The sequence below is a fragment of the Phaethon aethereus genome, assembly GCF_964289735.1.
Source record: "Phaethon aethereus genome assembly, chromosome: 12".
In the NCBI taxonomy this organism is placed as follows: Eukaryota; Metazoa; Chordata; class Aves; order Phaethontiformes; family Phaethontidae; genus Phaethon; species Phaethon aethereus.
In genome coordinates, this window is record NC_138588.1 from 20071411 (window position 1) to 20088860 (window position 17450).

The following is a 17450-nucleotide window of genomic DNA, read 5'->3' on the forward strand; positions in this document are numbered from 1 at the left end:
CGCCCCGCGCCAAGCGCTCTAACGGCTCCCGCCGCGCGCGCTCCTCTCCCGCCCCTCGCGCCCCCTCATGGCTTCCCGGCGGGGCGTGGCCAGCACCGCCCGTTAGCAGCGGCGCCCCGTCGCTGCGCCCCGACCTCGCCGCGGGGCTGTGAGGCAGCCGGGGGCTGTGCCCCAGCCATGGCCGAGCTCGCAGCCTGGCTGCGCTGCGGCCGCCCCCTGCTCCTCCTCACCTGCTTCTTCGCACCCTTTCTCGGCCAGACTGAAGCCGCTGCTGCCGCCCGCGCCCCTTACGCGGGTAAGGCGCCTCAGGGAGGGCCCGTGTGGGTGAGGGCCCGTGTGGGTGAGGGCCGGCGGGGCGCCCTGCCGGGGCCGCCAGGGAGAGAGAGCAGGCAGGCGCTTCAGAGGGAAGCTGGGAGGGTGTCGGAGGGGAGGGCACGGTCAGCTGGGAGTTACAAGCCCTCTCGAAGCCCGGCTTTCATGTAGACCCGCCGTTGTGAGGGGCTAGCTCGCCGCCGGGGGTAGGAGGGGGCTGTTACCGGAGCCCAGGGTCTGCCGGGCCGCCGCTGCCTCCCCTGGCTGCTCGGTCCTCCGGCGGGCAGCTGGGAGTGGCGGGAGCGCGGGCGGGAGGAGCGCGCGTTTCATGTGGAAAAATTAGGCGGGCTTTTGCGTGTGGGGGGAAATGCTGCTGAGGCTCAGGCGGCCACGCAGCACGCTTCGTTTTCCACGGCATCAACTTTTGCCAAGACGAAGCTAAAATAAGACTGACTTCAAGGTGAAGTGGGATTCTGCCGGCCGCGGAGGAGTGCGGAGGTAGGCGTTGCAGGACTTCTAGATTTTTTTTAAAAAACCCAAAAACCCACGAACGTGACTTACAGAGACCGCTGTCAAACCGGCGCACCAGAGATGCCCCTTTCATAGGAGAGGGGAAAAATGCCTTTGCCAAACTACGGCTTTGCAGGTGCCTGTCAGTCTTGACTACCGCGCAACTGTTAGGCTTTTTAAATGAATATACAACGCTTTGAAAAGTTGAAGTGTCATAGCTCTCCGGTTTTGCTCCGTTCACTTATTCAGACGAGGTACAATTTAAGATTTGTGGTGCATGCTCTTTGTAGCTGATATAGAGGTAAATTTACTGAATATATGTTAATAATTGCAGTATTGCATATGGATCTGGCTGCACATAAGAATGTCCCTCTTAAGAATTTATAACAAAATTCTTTTTAGTTTGGTCTTGCGTTATTTCTTTGACTTCAAAAGAGTCAGTCTCATAATTCAATCAAGATGTAACTTTCAGAGTTGGAGGATGTAAAATAGCATGTGAAGCTAAAGTGCTTATAAAGTTACACAAAGATTAAAGAGCAAAATCAATGCTCCTTCAAAGATTTAGAAATAGTTGTTTCAAAACATTGCTTTTTTATGGGTACATTGCTAAGAGTTTTGCAGAACGTCTCGAAGTCATAACTGCAGTATTTACAAGCAGAAAGGAAATTAATGAGCAATAAAAATGACTTTTTAAATATTAGCTCAAAATTGAAAAGATGGTTGTAAGTATGGTTTAAGGAAAGTTGTACTGATGTCTCAGTTTTAACTGAACATACAAAATCTCAGTCTGTTATTGCTAAGTGTGATTTAAAAGATTATTTTTGGTCTCAGTATTTGGAAAAGTAGCATTTTTCATCATGGCAGAAGATGCTATTATGTGAAATTATTATGTTACATTATATGGTATATATGACTGTATGGAACTACTTGCAGTCAGGTTAAGCCAAATTTTGCCTTTTGGCACAAGCCAACAGTTTTGACTTCATTGGGAACCGATCATATATAGTGAGGATAAAATTTTCTTTGCAAAATTTGTTTCCTGTAAAATAAAATTAAATTTGCTATTAAGAGCATGAAAAACATTATAGCTCCTTGTTATTAAAATATAGGGCAAATAGAAATAATAACCTAAAACACAGTAACATGTACATACAGTTAAAAATATTTTAGAGATATTGCTTTGCATGTGGTACAGGAATCATTTTAATGAGTAGAAGTGAGTTATGGATGTGACTTTGTTTTCATGATACTTTTAAGAGTGCAAAACTCTGATTTGACAAGATAAAATACGTGCTGATTTAAAATACAATCAAATTATAAGTTTTGTTCCTGGCTCTGAATCTTAAACTAACAGGTGCGACTTAAATGCACAAATTAAATCGAGATTAACAACCGCCTATAGCACTGCTGTGCCATGCTGCGGACCTGTGATCGTGTTTCCCTGGGAGTTCATACACCCACACATTTTCCTCTCGGTGTAACAGATCAGATCCTTCTCCCTACCCAACAGGAAGCTGCAAACCTTCCTGCTTGTATGGATTTCTTGTGATTTTTCTCTTAAAATATTTTGTGCTTTCTTTAGAGATTCTTAGGAAGAAAAATGTGACCATTGATTTGTGCAGAAATGTCTGTATTGATCTATAGAAGGAATTGTGGAAGGAAGTACTTGTGTAGTTTCCCACTTTTCAGAATGGTAAAACCTGATTTTTGTATGATAGTATATGTTCTGAAATCTGCTCTGTGTCTGTTTTTTAAGCAGAGTATGTGATTTCTAAACAGTTTCTGATTTCTGCAAGCCATAAGATTGTATCCAATCCAGTGTATCCGAGGCTGGAATCGAGCTGTGTGGCAGAAGATAACGCCAGTGCACAACTTCTGTAGCACCCAGGGCTGCACGGGCAACTTGTGAGAAGCCCGAGGCCTGCGTTTTATTTATTTACATAAATTGTGGATTTGTGTTTACTTCCATGATGCATACCCTCTAAACCTGTATGAATAAATGGTTCTACTTTTAAGATTCTACATACTTGTTCTTCCTTTTAGTCCTTGTGCTATCCACACTTGTATATACACTTTTTGCTACTTCCATTCAGCATTCCTCAGTGCTGTCTTCACAGCCCATCTTCAGTCCTTACTGACAAGTCAGCATCAGTGAAAATGATGCAGTGGTTAAACGCGGTATAAAGAGAGATGGCAAAATCCTGGATCTGCTACAGAAGAAGTCCCACTGGCTTCGGAGTGACCAGAATTTTTACCCTGAGGCACCCTGACATGAGGCAGCCTTTTCATGTGCCCTAGCTGTCGGGCAGGGAGAAGGATCACAGTTCTTCTGTTTGTTGAAAACTGACTGGAGAATATTAGTGTCAATGAACTCGCAAGAAAATGCTGTGCCGTGTCTCAGACCTGTAGCGGTAGCGCTGTAGGTGGCTGTTAAGCAGGAGACTACTGCTGATAACAGCTTCACTATAGAGTTCAGGAAGCTCTTTGGCATGTTGTGTGTATTTACGATAGAATCCATAGCACAGGTATTCAGAAAGGAATGGTTTGTGCTCTAGTTAGCTCTTAATCTAATGATTGACCGTCAGTCTGTAGTTGATCATATCTATTTCTTGATTAGCTACAAACTACATGGCAGTATATTAAGCTGTTATTAATCAAACTCGTAAATGTGTTCATTCATATGGACCGTAATTATCCCTTGATACTAAGCTATTAGGGGATAGTTTAATTCTACTTCCCAATTACCAAGCCAGAAATTTTTACCTCTTAAATTTGAGTTGAATGTAACAAACCTCTTCCCTGCTTTCTATGTGCAGCTCTTGTACCTCTGTTCATATTGGTAGGTGCTAAGTAACACTGCAGTTCAAAATCCCTTTTAGTTTCATGTCCACAATATGTAATTTTATTTTTCCACCCTTTCCTTTCTTCCATGGACCTCATTTGAAAATGCACCAAGTAGTGATCCAAAGAAAACCTGAAATCATTAACATTCAATTATATCAATTAGAAAATGCTTTGAACTACACTACTACACTATTTAAAGTATAAGGACCAGTGTTATATGTGCAATCCCAATGTGATTCTTAGACACTTTATCTAAGGAAGTGCAGAAGAATACAGTGTTCAAAGAAAGTTTATTCATTAGAGAAACATGGGCTGTGATGTTCTCTCATTTAAAAACGAGCAAAACTTTATGAAAAGATATGAGATGTGGCTGTAACGCTACATGTTTCACTGGTAATTCTTACAAAAAGAATACTGCTGCTAAATCATGTTAAAATGCTAAGAAATGTAATCCTATAATGGTACAGTAAGAAACAATTTAAAAAGACAGATTTTACAAAAGAATAACATTTTTGTAATTTATCTGAAGCATTTAAAAAGTCTGCCATTAGGAGCACTAGTGAAATTTTGACTTGAGGGTGTTAACAAAATGAATAGACATGCACATGGTTTGTTGTGCTACTCATGAATCTGAGACCCATGTAATCCTTACTTTTCTTTTCTAAATGGCTCTTCCAAAGTTTGTTAAATGCTTGGGACTGAATTTTTAAATACAATTGTGTCTGAGGTGAAGTGTTTAGTTAAAATTTCTACTTAACATTCTGTCAAAAGTGTGCTCCAACTACTTCAAAGTTTAAAAAAAAGGAAATCATTAGTCTGCTTTGTACATAAACATTAGTCTCTTTTTTTTCAGAATTCAAATTTTGGCCATCCAGCATTTTCTCATGTGATTCAGGGTTGGGGTTTTTTTGATGAACATGGAATCACACTGAGAGGGAGTGTGCGGAAAAGAGCTTCAGGTGTAAATTATAAAAATAAATATTGTCATTGGGATTTATCACTGAAGAGTATGGAGAGCCTACCTTTGATTTAGACTGCAGGAGCTATCTGACCTCAACAAAAATAAAGCCACACAAATACAGACATGCTTAGAACTGCCTTCAAAGGCTACAGATCTTCCAAGATTTTTTAGTACAGTGAGCTAGTAGCGGGATGAGTGCTTCCGTGATCTTTTACCGCCTGATTTAGTATGAGACTTGTACTCTGGGTTGTTTGTTTGCTAATCTTGCTAGTCCTAGGTTTTAAAATCTTTCTGCTTTTCTCTAGCCAGCATAGCCTCTCTGCTGCCTTAAGGCACTAACTGTATTTTATTTCTTTTCCTCTCTTCTGTACCTTTTTTTCTGCTTGCTACCAGATCTTCACATTTTTTTTCTTTTTGGTGCTAACACCAGTAAGTTACTAAGAATTGCACCCTTTATTGTAAGCCTAAAAGCATATAGGCACATGGAAAAGAGAAATTTAACACATGCAGTCTGTGTAACAAGTGAGCTGTGTAGTCCTATTAAATAACATACGGAAAGGTAGGGGTGGTTATTTATTTTATTGTTGCCGATTTTTAATATGTTGTTACCATCTCCAGCCTCCCCATGGTATAAGCTGCCTTTTATAGACCAGTATGCACCAAGCTTATTAATAAACAGAGTAAACTAGAAATATGAAAAAGTGCGGGTATTTCTGTGATAGAAAAGAAAAAAATTAGTTGAGCTATATTGTTAATAAATGTGGTCACCTTAATAAATTGGTGAGTACACTGTAGGTCTGAGTGTAAAATGTTTGAAAAAAATTCTGTAAGTATATAAAGGTGGTAAAGGAACATGTACCTATTTGGCATAGCAGAGTAGATACTGTATTTTAAGAGAAGGTTAATCTGAAAACAGCATGTACCCTGAAGATGCTGTATTGCTGTACAGGAGGTCATCTTACAGGAACACAGAAATGGTGAAAGTGCAACTTTGCCTCTGCATTGCTTCAAGGTCAATTAATGGAGAGAGAATACCCAGTTGCATAGTCATTCTCAAATTGTACAAAAAATTCAGTTGAGAGTTGTAACTGTAAAAGGGAAATGTAATTAATGCCAATACAAAAATCAAGTATTTATGAAACGTTAGCCTGAAATATACACAAAACCATTCATGATTCAGGAAACAGGGATATAGAAATAGAAAAATTAAGTTGTGTCTTCAGGAAGCGTTCTTTTGGATGTCTGTGAAAAGCAGGACTTAGCAAATCTATGTATAGTTACACATAAGAAAAATTCCTTGGCTAACGAGGATACACTGACCCTAAGGTATCAATTAAAATAAATATATTTTAACTCAATAGCTGTGAAGGTAACGTGTGTGTGTAACATTCTGTTGCTGGATCCCTTCCGGCAGCAATCCTTAATGTGCCGTGTGTTTTCCTGTATCCACCTGAGGTGTGCTCAGTGGTACAACGCAAGTTGCCCATCAGTTCTTTGCTATTACACAACCCACGTGTCAACGATCTTGAAATGGAAAGACATTAAATTGTAGACCATGTACAAATAATACATCACGAAGAACAACAGGTTGCTGAGTGTTTGGGAATGAATGAAGTACTCTGTAAAGAGGTGGATTTGTGTTTGGAAGCAGAAGGGTGATCTGTCTTAAAACCCAAATGCTGATTTGGCCTGCAACAAGAACTGTTCTGCAGCATGTTAGGAGATGGTAAGTTTTAGAGGGAAAAGGAGTCCTGCTGCTCCCACTTTGCTGATCCAGCTCCTTAAGGTACATTCTGCTTTTGCTGCTACTGTAAAGTTTCAGAGAAAATCCAGTTAGTATTCATAATAATAGCTCTACTGGACTGCCCCAAACCTGCAGTGCAGAAGGCAGGGAATTCTTTTGTGGTTGGGCTCTGCAGTGCTTCAGATGTTTTGTCTGAAGGATCTGTAAATCCAGCTTTTTGCAGCAAAGCAGAAGGCCATTGCTGTCACTTTGATGAATGGGAGGGAACTTAAAAACTTCTGTTGCCTGTCTTAGTTGTCTAGGCTGCAGTGGTTGCAGTCACATAGAACTAGTTTATGTCTGTCTAAATTAATGGCTTAAATGGTGTTAGCCAACTCTCTGCAACAAATGCAAGCCATCAAACCATTGACCAGATCCTGAGGTAGATTTTGCAAGTTGTGTTGAAATGAGAACTGATACCCTAGTATGCAAGTATGATGCTATCTGACAGAAGTGGCAATTTAGTAATCCCAGGCAATTGTAAAATTTTAGTCCTCTTCAGTGTCTAATAATCTCTGATTCACTGAGTGGTTGTGGTAAGGAACTTCAAATAGAAATTGTTTATACTGCTTTTAATTGATGCTTTTGTTTCCTTTACCTTCTTTTACGAGAAAGGTTAAATACTATCAGTGTTTTTTCTGCATATATCATTTGCTACTTTACCTACTTCTGTTATGTTCACTAACTTCACGTCCTCTCCAAACAAAATAATGTTAATCTTTTGAATCTCTCCTTGTATGGATGACCGTCTCTGGTTTTAATCTGTTTATGCCATTCTCTGGTGCTTTTCTGTTTCTGAGATATCTTTTTTTAGACAGATGCTGTTAGTGAGCACATCATTTCCAGAGAGGTCATGCCGTACATTTATGTAATGGTATAATACTTTTAAATCTGCATTAAAAAGAGATGGTTGTGAGCATCTTTCTTGGGTTTACTCTGTCCCTTGAACTGACTATAACAATCATTGGGTCTTTTTGCAGCAGTAGTTTCAGTCAGTTGAAATCTCATCAGAGAGTAGTAAAAATCTTTGTCTAGAGCATATGTTCATGTGTTCGGGTGGTTGCTTCTGTCTGGGAATTTTGGAGCCATTCCCTTCAAGGTCATGTGTGTAGCTTGTTCTGCTTCTTGAGCCAGTGGCCTTTTGCAGGTCTTTCATACTACCTTTGAAAGCTGTTCTTACTTGGGTTACTTAGCTACATCTTGCCTTTTTTCTTCCCCTCTCTCCGTATCTTCCCCAAGTTTGTCTTTCTCACGTTATTTAGTGTATTTAATTTTTTTGCATGGGTTCTCATAATGGAAAAACCTTAAACTTTGCCTTTTTTTGAGTAGCAGGGTTTCTACTGATGTACTTCATTGAGACCACACTGTTAAAAAAAAATTTTTTTTGGTGGATTCCTACAGATAAAGGACAGCAGTTGCTTCATGAGGTACTTGAGGACAACTTACATATCTCTTTTGAAGTCCAGGCTGCTCTCTGCCTGCAGTTTCTGCATCTACAGTGTTTTTCTTTCCCAAAGCTCTGCCATGTATTCTGTTCTCTCAGGAGACAAAAGAAGACATTTAGTTTCCGCTTCTTCGTAAACTATACAAAGACTTTTTTTTGGCTGTTCCAGTCATCAATCAGTCTCCAGGCATTGAAATGACTCCTTGAGAACTATGGAAAAGGAGTAACTGAATGCATACTATTATTTAACTTGAAAAGTACCTTCCAGTCAATATAACATAGAATAGGTAGAGGATAGACTGGTAAATGGATCAGTACATGTGTTTATGATACAAGATGGTGTGGGGAAAAACTGCTCTACAAGTACTGCAAAGATTATATGTCATAGATGTGACCAAATATTAGAAGAAATAATGTGTAAAACATGAAAGGACCACTGTTTCAAACTGGAGTGCAAGTTATGCGGTATACTGAAGACCTGTACAGCGTGGATGTAGGTTTTTAAAAAGTACCACCTTGTTTTAGAATGATAGAACTTCAGTCCCTCACAGATAAGCTTTCAGTTTTAGAGGATTTCCACAATTGCATGGCACCAGGTAAATTATATAAGTGTATTTTGCCTTTATTATTACTAGAATTATCTTAACGTTCTTGAGTCATAGATTTTAAATATGTGATAGTGGCATGGAGATGCTAATAAAAACAGGTAATTTTATAAAATTCTTCTTCTAAGACCTTAGCCATGCTTCCTGAGAAAAGGGGGTAAGATGAGAAATTTAACTCTGCATAAATATAGCAGTAGCTCTTTGGACACAGGAATGCATATGTACACTGTTTATTTGAATCGATGTAAATAAATTACTTTTTTTTTAACAGGTATATCTGAACCTTCTTTTATTGCTAAAAGTGAAGACCGTTTGTTTAAACATTTATTTGAAGACTATCAAAGATGGGTTCGTCCAGTGGAACGCTTGAATGACACAATAAAAATAAAGTTTGGTCTTGCAATCTCTCAGCTAGTAGATGTGGTATGTGTAGTAAATAAGTTTGTTTATTTTTTTAACCTAGTTCTTAAAATTCTGGAACATGATGTCATATGAAATAACTGTGCATATTTTAGCTTAAACAATAGATAACAGGTTTTTTAGCTTAAACCTCTAAATTATCAGCGTAATAAAAAATGCATTGTAGATGGGGGCATGAAGAAGTGATTGCAAAGAGGTTGAGAAGATGAAAGGCTCTTATGTTTAGTGGAGTTTTCAGCAAAAAAAACAGAGTGAAATTCTTAAGCCTAGGGAATTGTGTTTTAATTTACTTATTAAATGTGAGAACCACCTATGTTTAAACTTTACCAATCTCATTTCTGTAAAATTCAGAAACACTTGCAAATACTTTTCTTTTTTCCCCCTTTAAGCAGCAAAAAAACCTCTAAGCCTTCAAATATGTCACTTCCATAGTAAAAAAGATTACTTCTTGGCATTACCTGTGATGTAAAAGAGATCAACCAGATTTTTTCCCCTGATATTTACTCTCTTCACAATATTCTTTTCAAATTGAATTCATTGTTTATAGCTATGAGAGGAGTTTTTCTTCCACATGTTGGCTATTCCTTTGTGTTTCCATAGAAAAACAGTAAGACTGCATAAAATACAGTCAAATAAACAAAAGAAAAGGAGGAAAGAAATACAGAAGAGGAAAAATGTCACTTTTAACAGTTAAATAATCAAAGGTCGTAACTATATGTTTAAAAAGTTCTCATATAAACATACTTATCAGTGACTGAAATATTAGAAGTGTGTTTTATATTTTAAATTACATTCCTCTGTGAACTAAAGCAGCTATGAATGTACTGTGCAGATTTTTTTTTCATTAAAAATGCTTTATTTTTATAGGATGAGAAAAATCAATTGATGACAACAAATGTCTGGTTGAAACAGGTATGTGTAAAATATTGATGAAAAATTCTGAAGCTTCGTAACTGCAAGTCAAAAGTTGGAAGAAACTTCTCTAATTAATTGTATATTCAAAAAAACTTAGTGGTTGCATGAATTTGTATTTTACATAGTATCCTTAAGATTGTCCCTGGAAATGCTTTAAAGGATTAATTGTTATAAACCTTTAAAAAAAATTAAAAAATTTACCTAGTTAAAAGAACTCTGATATGGTATTGCATGGCCATTTAATATACCAAGGTGCATGTATCTAACCACAAAAGTTACTGCTTCAGTACGTAAGTTTACTTTCAAAAACTACATTAAGAAAAGTAGGGCTTTGTGTAGTCTTCTGTATAATAGTTTTAAGATCTTTGTCTTGTGGGGTATTTGAGATTATCGGATAATCGTCACTGAAGAATTTCCATTTCAAAGTTGTATATGCTTGCTATAAAGAGCTACTTTCTCCTCTTAAGAAGTTTTGTTTATGGGCAGGAAAAAGCTTCAAGCTTTATAATAATCAGCATCCGATGCTAAACTTAGTGGCCACTATTAACTTGGGAAATGCTGCTCACAAATCATTCTTGATTTAACTTTGAAGAGCATTTGCAGACTGATTATACTTACTAGCTTACTAAATTATTTTTGTTTGGGCTACTTAATTTGTGGTTTGTTTTGTTTTTTTTTTTTCCTGTTGCTTCCTATTCCCTTCTTCTCCAGTAACTGTAATTTCAGGCAAAATTTTTCTTTTCAGGGAAACTTTGAGACTACTCAGCAAGTATGAGATGGCAATATGTTTATGGTAGCACTTTCTGCCCTCTTAATAGTTTCTGCAGAATTTGTTGCAGTTGAACCAGTTCAAATAAAATAAGAACTGACCTGAATATGCATTTAAAATTCTATGTGATGGTGAATTCTTAGGAACTTGCTATTCTTCCTTTGAGCTTTTAGTTTGAATACAAAATTACCAAAGTATTACTATGCTTTTAGTGGTTCTATTTTTAGTTTTGCTGGTAGAAATAGAAATTACTATCTTGTGAGAGTTCAGTTTGATTTTTTTTTTTTTTTTAATGTGATGAAAATGCTTAAATTGCTTCTGATCAGCTTCCAAAGTCATTGATATTTATTCAGAACAAGTTTTTTTCAAATTGAACTCTCTATACATTATAATAGCTCTTATGTATGTATACATGCTCTGAAAAAGGATTTTAATATCTTAAGTTCTGTACAGAAATACTGTTGAGTGGCTCTTATAACAGAAAACAAATATTGGATGAGGTAAATAGATGTCTGTTCAGCAAATTCACTGTTATAGGCAAATTTAGAAGCCAGTTTGATTTTTAAAATTTTTTTAATTGTCTTTTTATCTGTTTTCATCCAGTCTTGCCCTGCTTAACTCAACTTCACAATAATAATAATTTTTACATCTCACATATCCACAGGAATGGATAGATGTAAAATTAAGATGGAATCCTGAAGACTATGCTGGAATAACATCTATTCGTGTTCCATCAGATTCTATTTGGATTCCAGATATCGTGTTGTATGATAAGTAAGATTTTAATCTTTTCATATAAGATACGTTTACTTTCTAATTTACTGTCCAGGCTGCTTCTAGGAGCCTCATTAGATAGATTATGCACGTACATTTAGTAGAGCTAAGAATGTGTGGAACAATTTGCCTCTGAATGCAAATGGGTTTTGTTGCCATGTTAAATGCTTAAATGTTTTGCTTTGCTTCCGTATGGAATTTCTAGTTTCTTTGAAAATTTTATTTCCACTTGTTTCTGTAAACTCTTTTTTTAATTAGAAAACAATGTCTTGCACAGTGTTGCATACAGACTAATAGTATAGAGTGATAGGAAGGAAGCAACAAATTCATGCTGTTGTACGTCATACTCAGTGTGGATTTAAAATGAAGTACACTCAGCTGTAAGTTTTTTTGGCGTTTGGTGATTTTTTGAGAATAGCAGATCTCAGAAGCAATAACTTCTGAATTAATCTTTCTGCTCAACTCAGGTGCATTTACAATGCTTTTACATTTCCTGACATGTTGAGTCAGGAAAAAAGGCTGTTGCAGTGATTGTAAATTCAAGTTTTGATGTGGCACACAAGTATTATTTTACCTGCTCTGGGACTTTTTTCTTCAGTAATTATGATTTGGCCAAACTGAAAAGTATGTATGCTGTATTACCAATAGAAACACAAGAGTTTGGTCATGCTGTTAAAGGTCAGGATTTTTACAGTCTCTTGCATAAGTCATTGGCACCACAGAAATTTGCACAGAACTTTTAATGAAAATTTAAAATTGAATTTGAATATTGCAAATATTCTTCACTCTTCCAAAGCTGTTTACCTGCATGAGATTCAAATTAAAAAAAAAAAAAAAGTTGACTATGAACATAATACAAAATTTTGGCTATGATGGGGGAGAAGGGATAAACAGCTGAAATGACAGGAACAAAGCATATTTTCTTATTTTAACACACCCCCCTCCTCCCCATTGTAACTGCTTGCATGTATCTCTTTTCTTTCAGTGCAGATGGACGTTTTGAGGGAACATCTACAAAAACTGTGGTAAAATATGATGGCACCATTGCTTGGACTCCACCAGCAAACTACAAAAGTTCTTGTACTATTGATGTAACTTTCTTCCCCTTTGACCTTCAAAATTGCTCTATGAAGTTTGGTTCCTGGACTTATGATGGCTCACAGGTTGATATAATTCTTGAAGATTATGATGTAGACAAGAGAGACTTTTTTGATAATGGAGAATGGGAAATAGTGACTGCAACAGGGAGCAAAGGAAATAGGACTGATGGATGCTGCTGGTATCCTTTTGTTACATATTCATTTATAATTAGACGTTTGCCACTTTTTTATACGTTGTTTCTCATTATTCCTTGTATTGTGCTTTCATTTCTAACTGTCCTTGTCTTCTATCTTCCCTCAAATGAAGGTGAAAAAATTTCACTTTGCACTTCAGTATTGGTATCTTTGACTGTTTTTCTTCTTGTTATTGAAGAGATTATTCCATCTTCTTCTAAAGTTATCCCACTTATAGGAGAGTACTTGGTGTTTACTATGATATTTGTGACATTGTCCATTGTGATAACTGTCTTTGCAATCAATATTCATCATCGCTCTTCGTCCACACACAATGCTATGGCACCTTGGGTTCGCAAGATATTTCTTCACAAACTTCCCAAGCTGCTTTGCATGAGAAGTCATGTAGATAGATACTTTGCTCAGAAGGAGGAAACAGGAAATACGAATGGATCAGAATCATCTAGGAACATCTTGGAAGCAGCTCTAGATTCTATCCGTTATATTACAAGACATGTTATGAAGGAGAATGAAGTTCGCGAGGTGAGTGTATTAGTCACATTACACTCATTTTGTAAAACTGGAAATTAGAAAACCAAGTAACGGTTTACTGTGCAGTTGCGTATTCCATATGTGCTATGCGATTCCCAGTTTCTGTACTTCTCTGGAAGCTGTGTAATTATTTCCACTGGAAAAAAGTACCAGTATGGTACAATATTGAGAATTCTTATAGATATTGGGCTGATACAATACAGTCCTTGGGTTCTTTAAAGTCTTTTGCTTTCTTCTAGAAGTAAGTTCATGTTGTTAATTACACATTTTCAGAGATCCTTGTCTGTTACAAGAGCATGTACCGTAACTGTTCCCTACAGTGCTGCTGGACGTTATTTTCATGATGGGAGAAGCAGGTATCTTTCATTTTAATGTTGTACCAGAAGGCCATCTGAAAAATGCAGTTGTCTTACATTTTCAGCATAAATACTGCTAGGTCTTATTTTGCAGCTTTCCATTCCAAATAAAAACGATTTTTAATGCCCTAACTTGTATTAGTTTAAATACAAGCTACAGCCATATGTTGGTTACTTTGTGCTGACATCAAGCATGGACTAGATGACTTCTTGAGTGTTGTCTTCTAGCCTTATTATTATTTGTCTCTAAACTATATAAAAAGTTGTCAAAGGCTTTTTTTCAGTCTGTACATTTGCACTCTGAACTATCCTTAATGGATATTTACACCATTTGGTAGTAAAGAATCTATTTTCTTTCTTTAAACTAGCACCATTGGAACATCAGAGACATAAATGCTATTTTTAGGCTAGTGTAGAAATACAGAAGTTTGTTATGTGGTCTTATGATACTGCTATCTGTTTCTGATGGCCAGACCTGAGATTCTTTCAATTTACACAGAAGTGACTGTCTTCAAAAGTTGCTGGGTGCTGAGAGTGTGTTCTCATGTGCTAGCACGGGAGTAAGCTAACTCCTCTAATGCACCTTCTCAGGACTCAATTCTGACATTATCACAAGGGATCCAGCCTAGATTTTGAGTAAATGTATCTATTGTACTGTTAGAACAGCATCTAATACTTCTGCATTGTATAAACAACACAAATAGAATGGTTTGCTACTAAATACATAATTTCATGTAAATTAAGGGTTGGTTTTCTTTCTCTTACTGAACTTACTATATGTCACTGTGAGTGACAAGAGAGGTGATAAGTATTTTGTTTTTCAGGTGTAATGTTGTTGTGACTCTAAACCTCAGAAATTAATCTGCAGCTGGCTGGGGATTCACTGGTGTTTTATTATTTGGGCTCCAGAGAATGCAAGCTTTAATTGCCAAAGTTGTTAATAAAAACTACACGACGAGTGCTGCTGTAGCCTTTAGGAAGCCGTAGGCTTGGGAAATGTGTAGAGCTCTAGTTCAAATCAAAGGCAGTTGTTCGGCAGGATTTTAATTTGCTCACACAATTATAACTGCTATACTTGCAAAACTGTGTATAGTTATGAAAAATCCTATCAAATAGGAAAATAGTCTGGAAAGTACTGTGACTATTCTCCCTAGTGTACAATTCTGTGCAGCAGTAATTTCACAGCTTTCAGATCTTGTGTGTAACACAACAGCTGCTGTCTACTGTTTTTTTAATTTATTTTAGTTTGGGTGGTTTTTTATTTGTTTTGTGGCATGGTTTGTTTGTTTGTGTTTTGTTTGGGGTGTGTGTGTTTGTTTGTTTATTTATTTTACAACTTTTGCTTCTAGCTCCTGCCCAGGAATTCCACTTTATGATGAGGCTGTGGTATAAATCTAAGTCCTGCAGTATGTTAGAAAATTGCCAGCCGATTTAATCTCTCTGTAGTTGAGGATGTTCAGTGCTCATCAGGGTCAGTTTCTGCATTAAAATCTAGTATCGGTCTATATAGCTTACCAATCTTCATAGAGGGAAGTTTGTTCCTGTTCTAGCTCATAGTGTAATTATAAAAAGTTATCAAAGGGGGTTACCAAGTGGACCTGATGTGGAAAAAAGTGTACTGTGAAGTGATTAAGAATTGCAGGATTTGGTACTGTATTTTTACCTGTTCTCACACATACTGACCAACTCTTACGCTCTTTGCTTTTCAGGTTGTTGAAGACTGGAAATTTATTGCTCAGGTGCTTGACCGAATGTTCTTATGGACTTTTCTTCTGGTTTCAATAATTGGATCGCTTGTGTTATTTATTCCTGTTATTCATAAATGGGCAAGTATAATAGTACCTACACATATAGGCAGTACAAATGCATAAAATATCTCTGGATCTGTCTCCTGCTAATATGGTTCTAAAGAGTTTTGCAGTAGTTCTATTTCCATGCACGTTCTTTGTAGGCATATTTCTGATAGAGTAAAAAATATCCCAAACAAGTAAATTATGTTCATATTAAAGCATGGCGTCCCTAGGACACATAGAAGTCAGTTTGCTTTTTGCCAGTCTACTAAGTTACTTCTAAATCAGTCAGAATTAAAAGGACCTTCTCAAGGACTTGCATGTATGATATGTCAGAAAAGCATACACTGACACCTACTGCAAAATAGAAGGATTTACATATTTACATTTTTTTAATGATGGTCACTGTAGTCCAGTTATTAAATTACTATATAGATTGTTATATTGAGTATTAAATATTTGCAGATATTTACACAGTAGGGTTGCTTATTTCAATTTAGTATGCAAAAGAGAATTTTTATCAGCTCTCTCGAATGTGTTGTAAAAGTATGAAGTTTCTACAGAGTAAATAAAAATGCCAGTTAAACTTCCTGTATATTCAATATATAAATAAAAATAGCGACTTAGATATGTTTTGCCTTTATAAATTTTCAGTGGAATTTGCTGCTAAATTTAAAACCTTGTTAATTCTATCATACTAACACGAACATTTAATACTGTAAGTCTTAGAATGCCTAGAGGATACATGTACATTGGTATCTCTGTATCAGCTATGGAAAGGAAGGCCATGGCAATTAAATTAATTCCCAAGTTGCGCAAGTATTCTAATAGACTGGAATATTCAGATTTCTTCATTCTTGATGAAGAATTTGATACAGTATATCAGTTGCAAGCATGTTAATGATTTCCTGCCTTTGTGTGTTTCTCAGAATTAAGTTTTTAAGCACAGGTAGAAGGAATTTGGGGAATGTCTTTCTCAAGGAAAATTATTATGCTGGTGATTAAGTTTTCACACATTTGTTAAATCGAACTTAGAAAGCTACTTCTAATAGGTTCTCTCACTTACAGAACCATATGTAACTCTAAGCAGCGAGGACTTAGGGCTTTCCATACTTTGTTTTTTCTGAGAGTGTTGAAAACTAACTTCCAACTTTTTGATCATTCCATTAAAATATATTCTTTAAATACTGATTTTAAATTCTTTACCTTCATTCCAATGCCACCTTTCTTAAAAGCTTTATTTCTGGAAGAGACTTTGAAATAGAAGAGGGCTTTCCTACACCGAAGTTTTGTCAGTGTACTTCATAATACAGTTGCATCCTGCAGGTCTAATACAGTGGTGTGCCAAGCTAGAGCAAGTTCTGGGAAGTTTTTATTTGCTTAAATTACTACATTAATAATAACATGTTTATGTGAGAAGTTGAATGTAAATTGTGGTATCTTTGATAGTGTAAGTTTTTATAGGGGTTATGAATTTGGAAAACAGATACATTTTTCCACACCCTCCCCCCATCCACTTTAGAATAGCACTGTATGGAACTGTACTGATTATAATACTGAATGCTTATGTCATAACTTCTATATAAATGAATATTTATTTCAAATTGTTTTCACCTGTAGGACATTGTTGGTTTTGTGCAGCTTTTTAAGGCTTGCAGGCAGGGAAATGATGCCAGGCAAGCCTTTTTGGTCTTTTTGTTTTGTTTTTAAACCAATTTATAAATAATTCTAATTGTAAAGGGAGTCAGTCTTCAGTTATACAATTACATCTGGCATTGGATATCCATATTTCCTCTATTCCCATCATCACGAATTTTAAAGGTGAATTTGTAAAGATTATCTGATTTAATCCATTCATATCATAATTTTAACTTTTAATATTACTAAGTTTAAACAACGCATCAGTGACTTTGTGTGGAAGTTGCAGAAATACTTTAGACATCTTATTTCCTCTTCAAATGCGATATTTCTTTTTATAGTCCTCCTTGGGTTTGAATTACTGAAGCTTACTCTTACCTGAACAGAAATCAAAGTGAGTAAAAGTATAGATTAGCTATATATTTTATTTTTCAACTCCCCACCTCGTCTCTTTCCCCTTTTTAAATGGTTTCTGTAGACTGCCTAATTATACCATAAGGTGA

General features: G+C 36.6%; 1 protein-coding gene across 1 annotated transcript; it reads left to right on the forward strand.

The window, feature by feature from the left end:
- Nucleotides 1–177: 177 nt before the first annotated feature.
- Nucleotides 178–15390, forward strand: CHRNA5 (cholinergic receptor nicotinic alpha 5 subunit; the record flags this gene model as incomplete). Its single annotated transcript, XM_082005236.1, has 6 exons — nucleotides 178–295; nucleotides 8731–8882; nucleotides 9747–9791; nucleotides 11228–11337; nucleotides 12323–13154; nucleotides 15229–15390. 6 exons carry the CDS (start codon nucleotides 178–180, stop codon nucleotides 15388–15390), a joined length of 1419 nt encoding a protein of 472 aa, XP_081861362.1.
- Between the last annotated feature and the right edge of the window lie 2060 nt (nucleotides 15391–17450).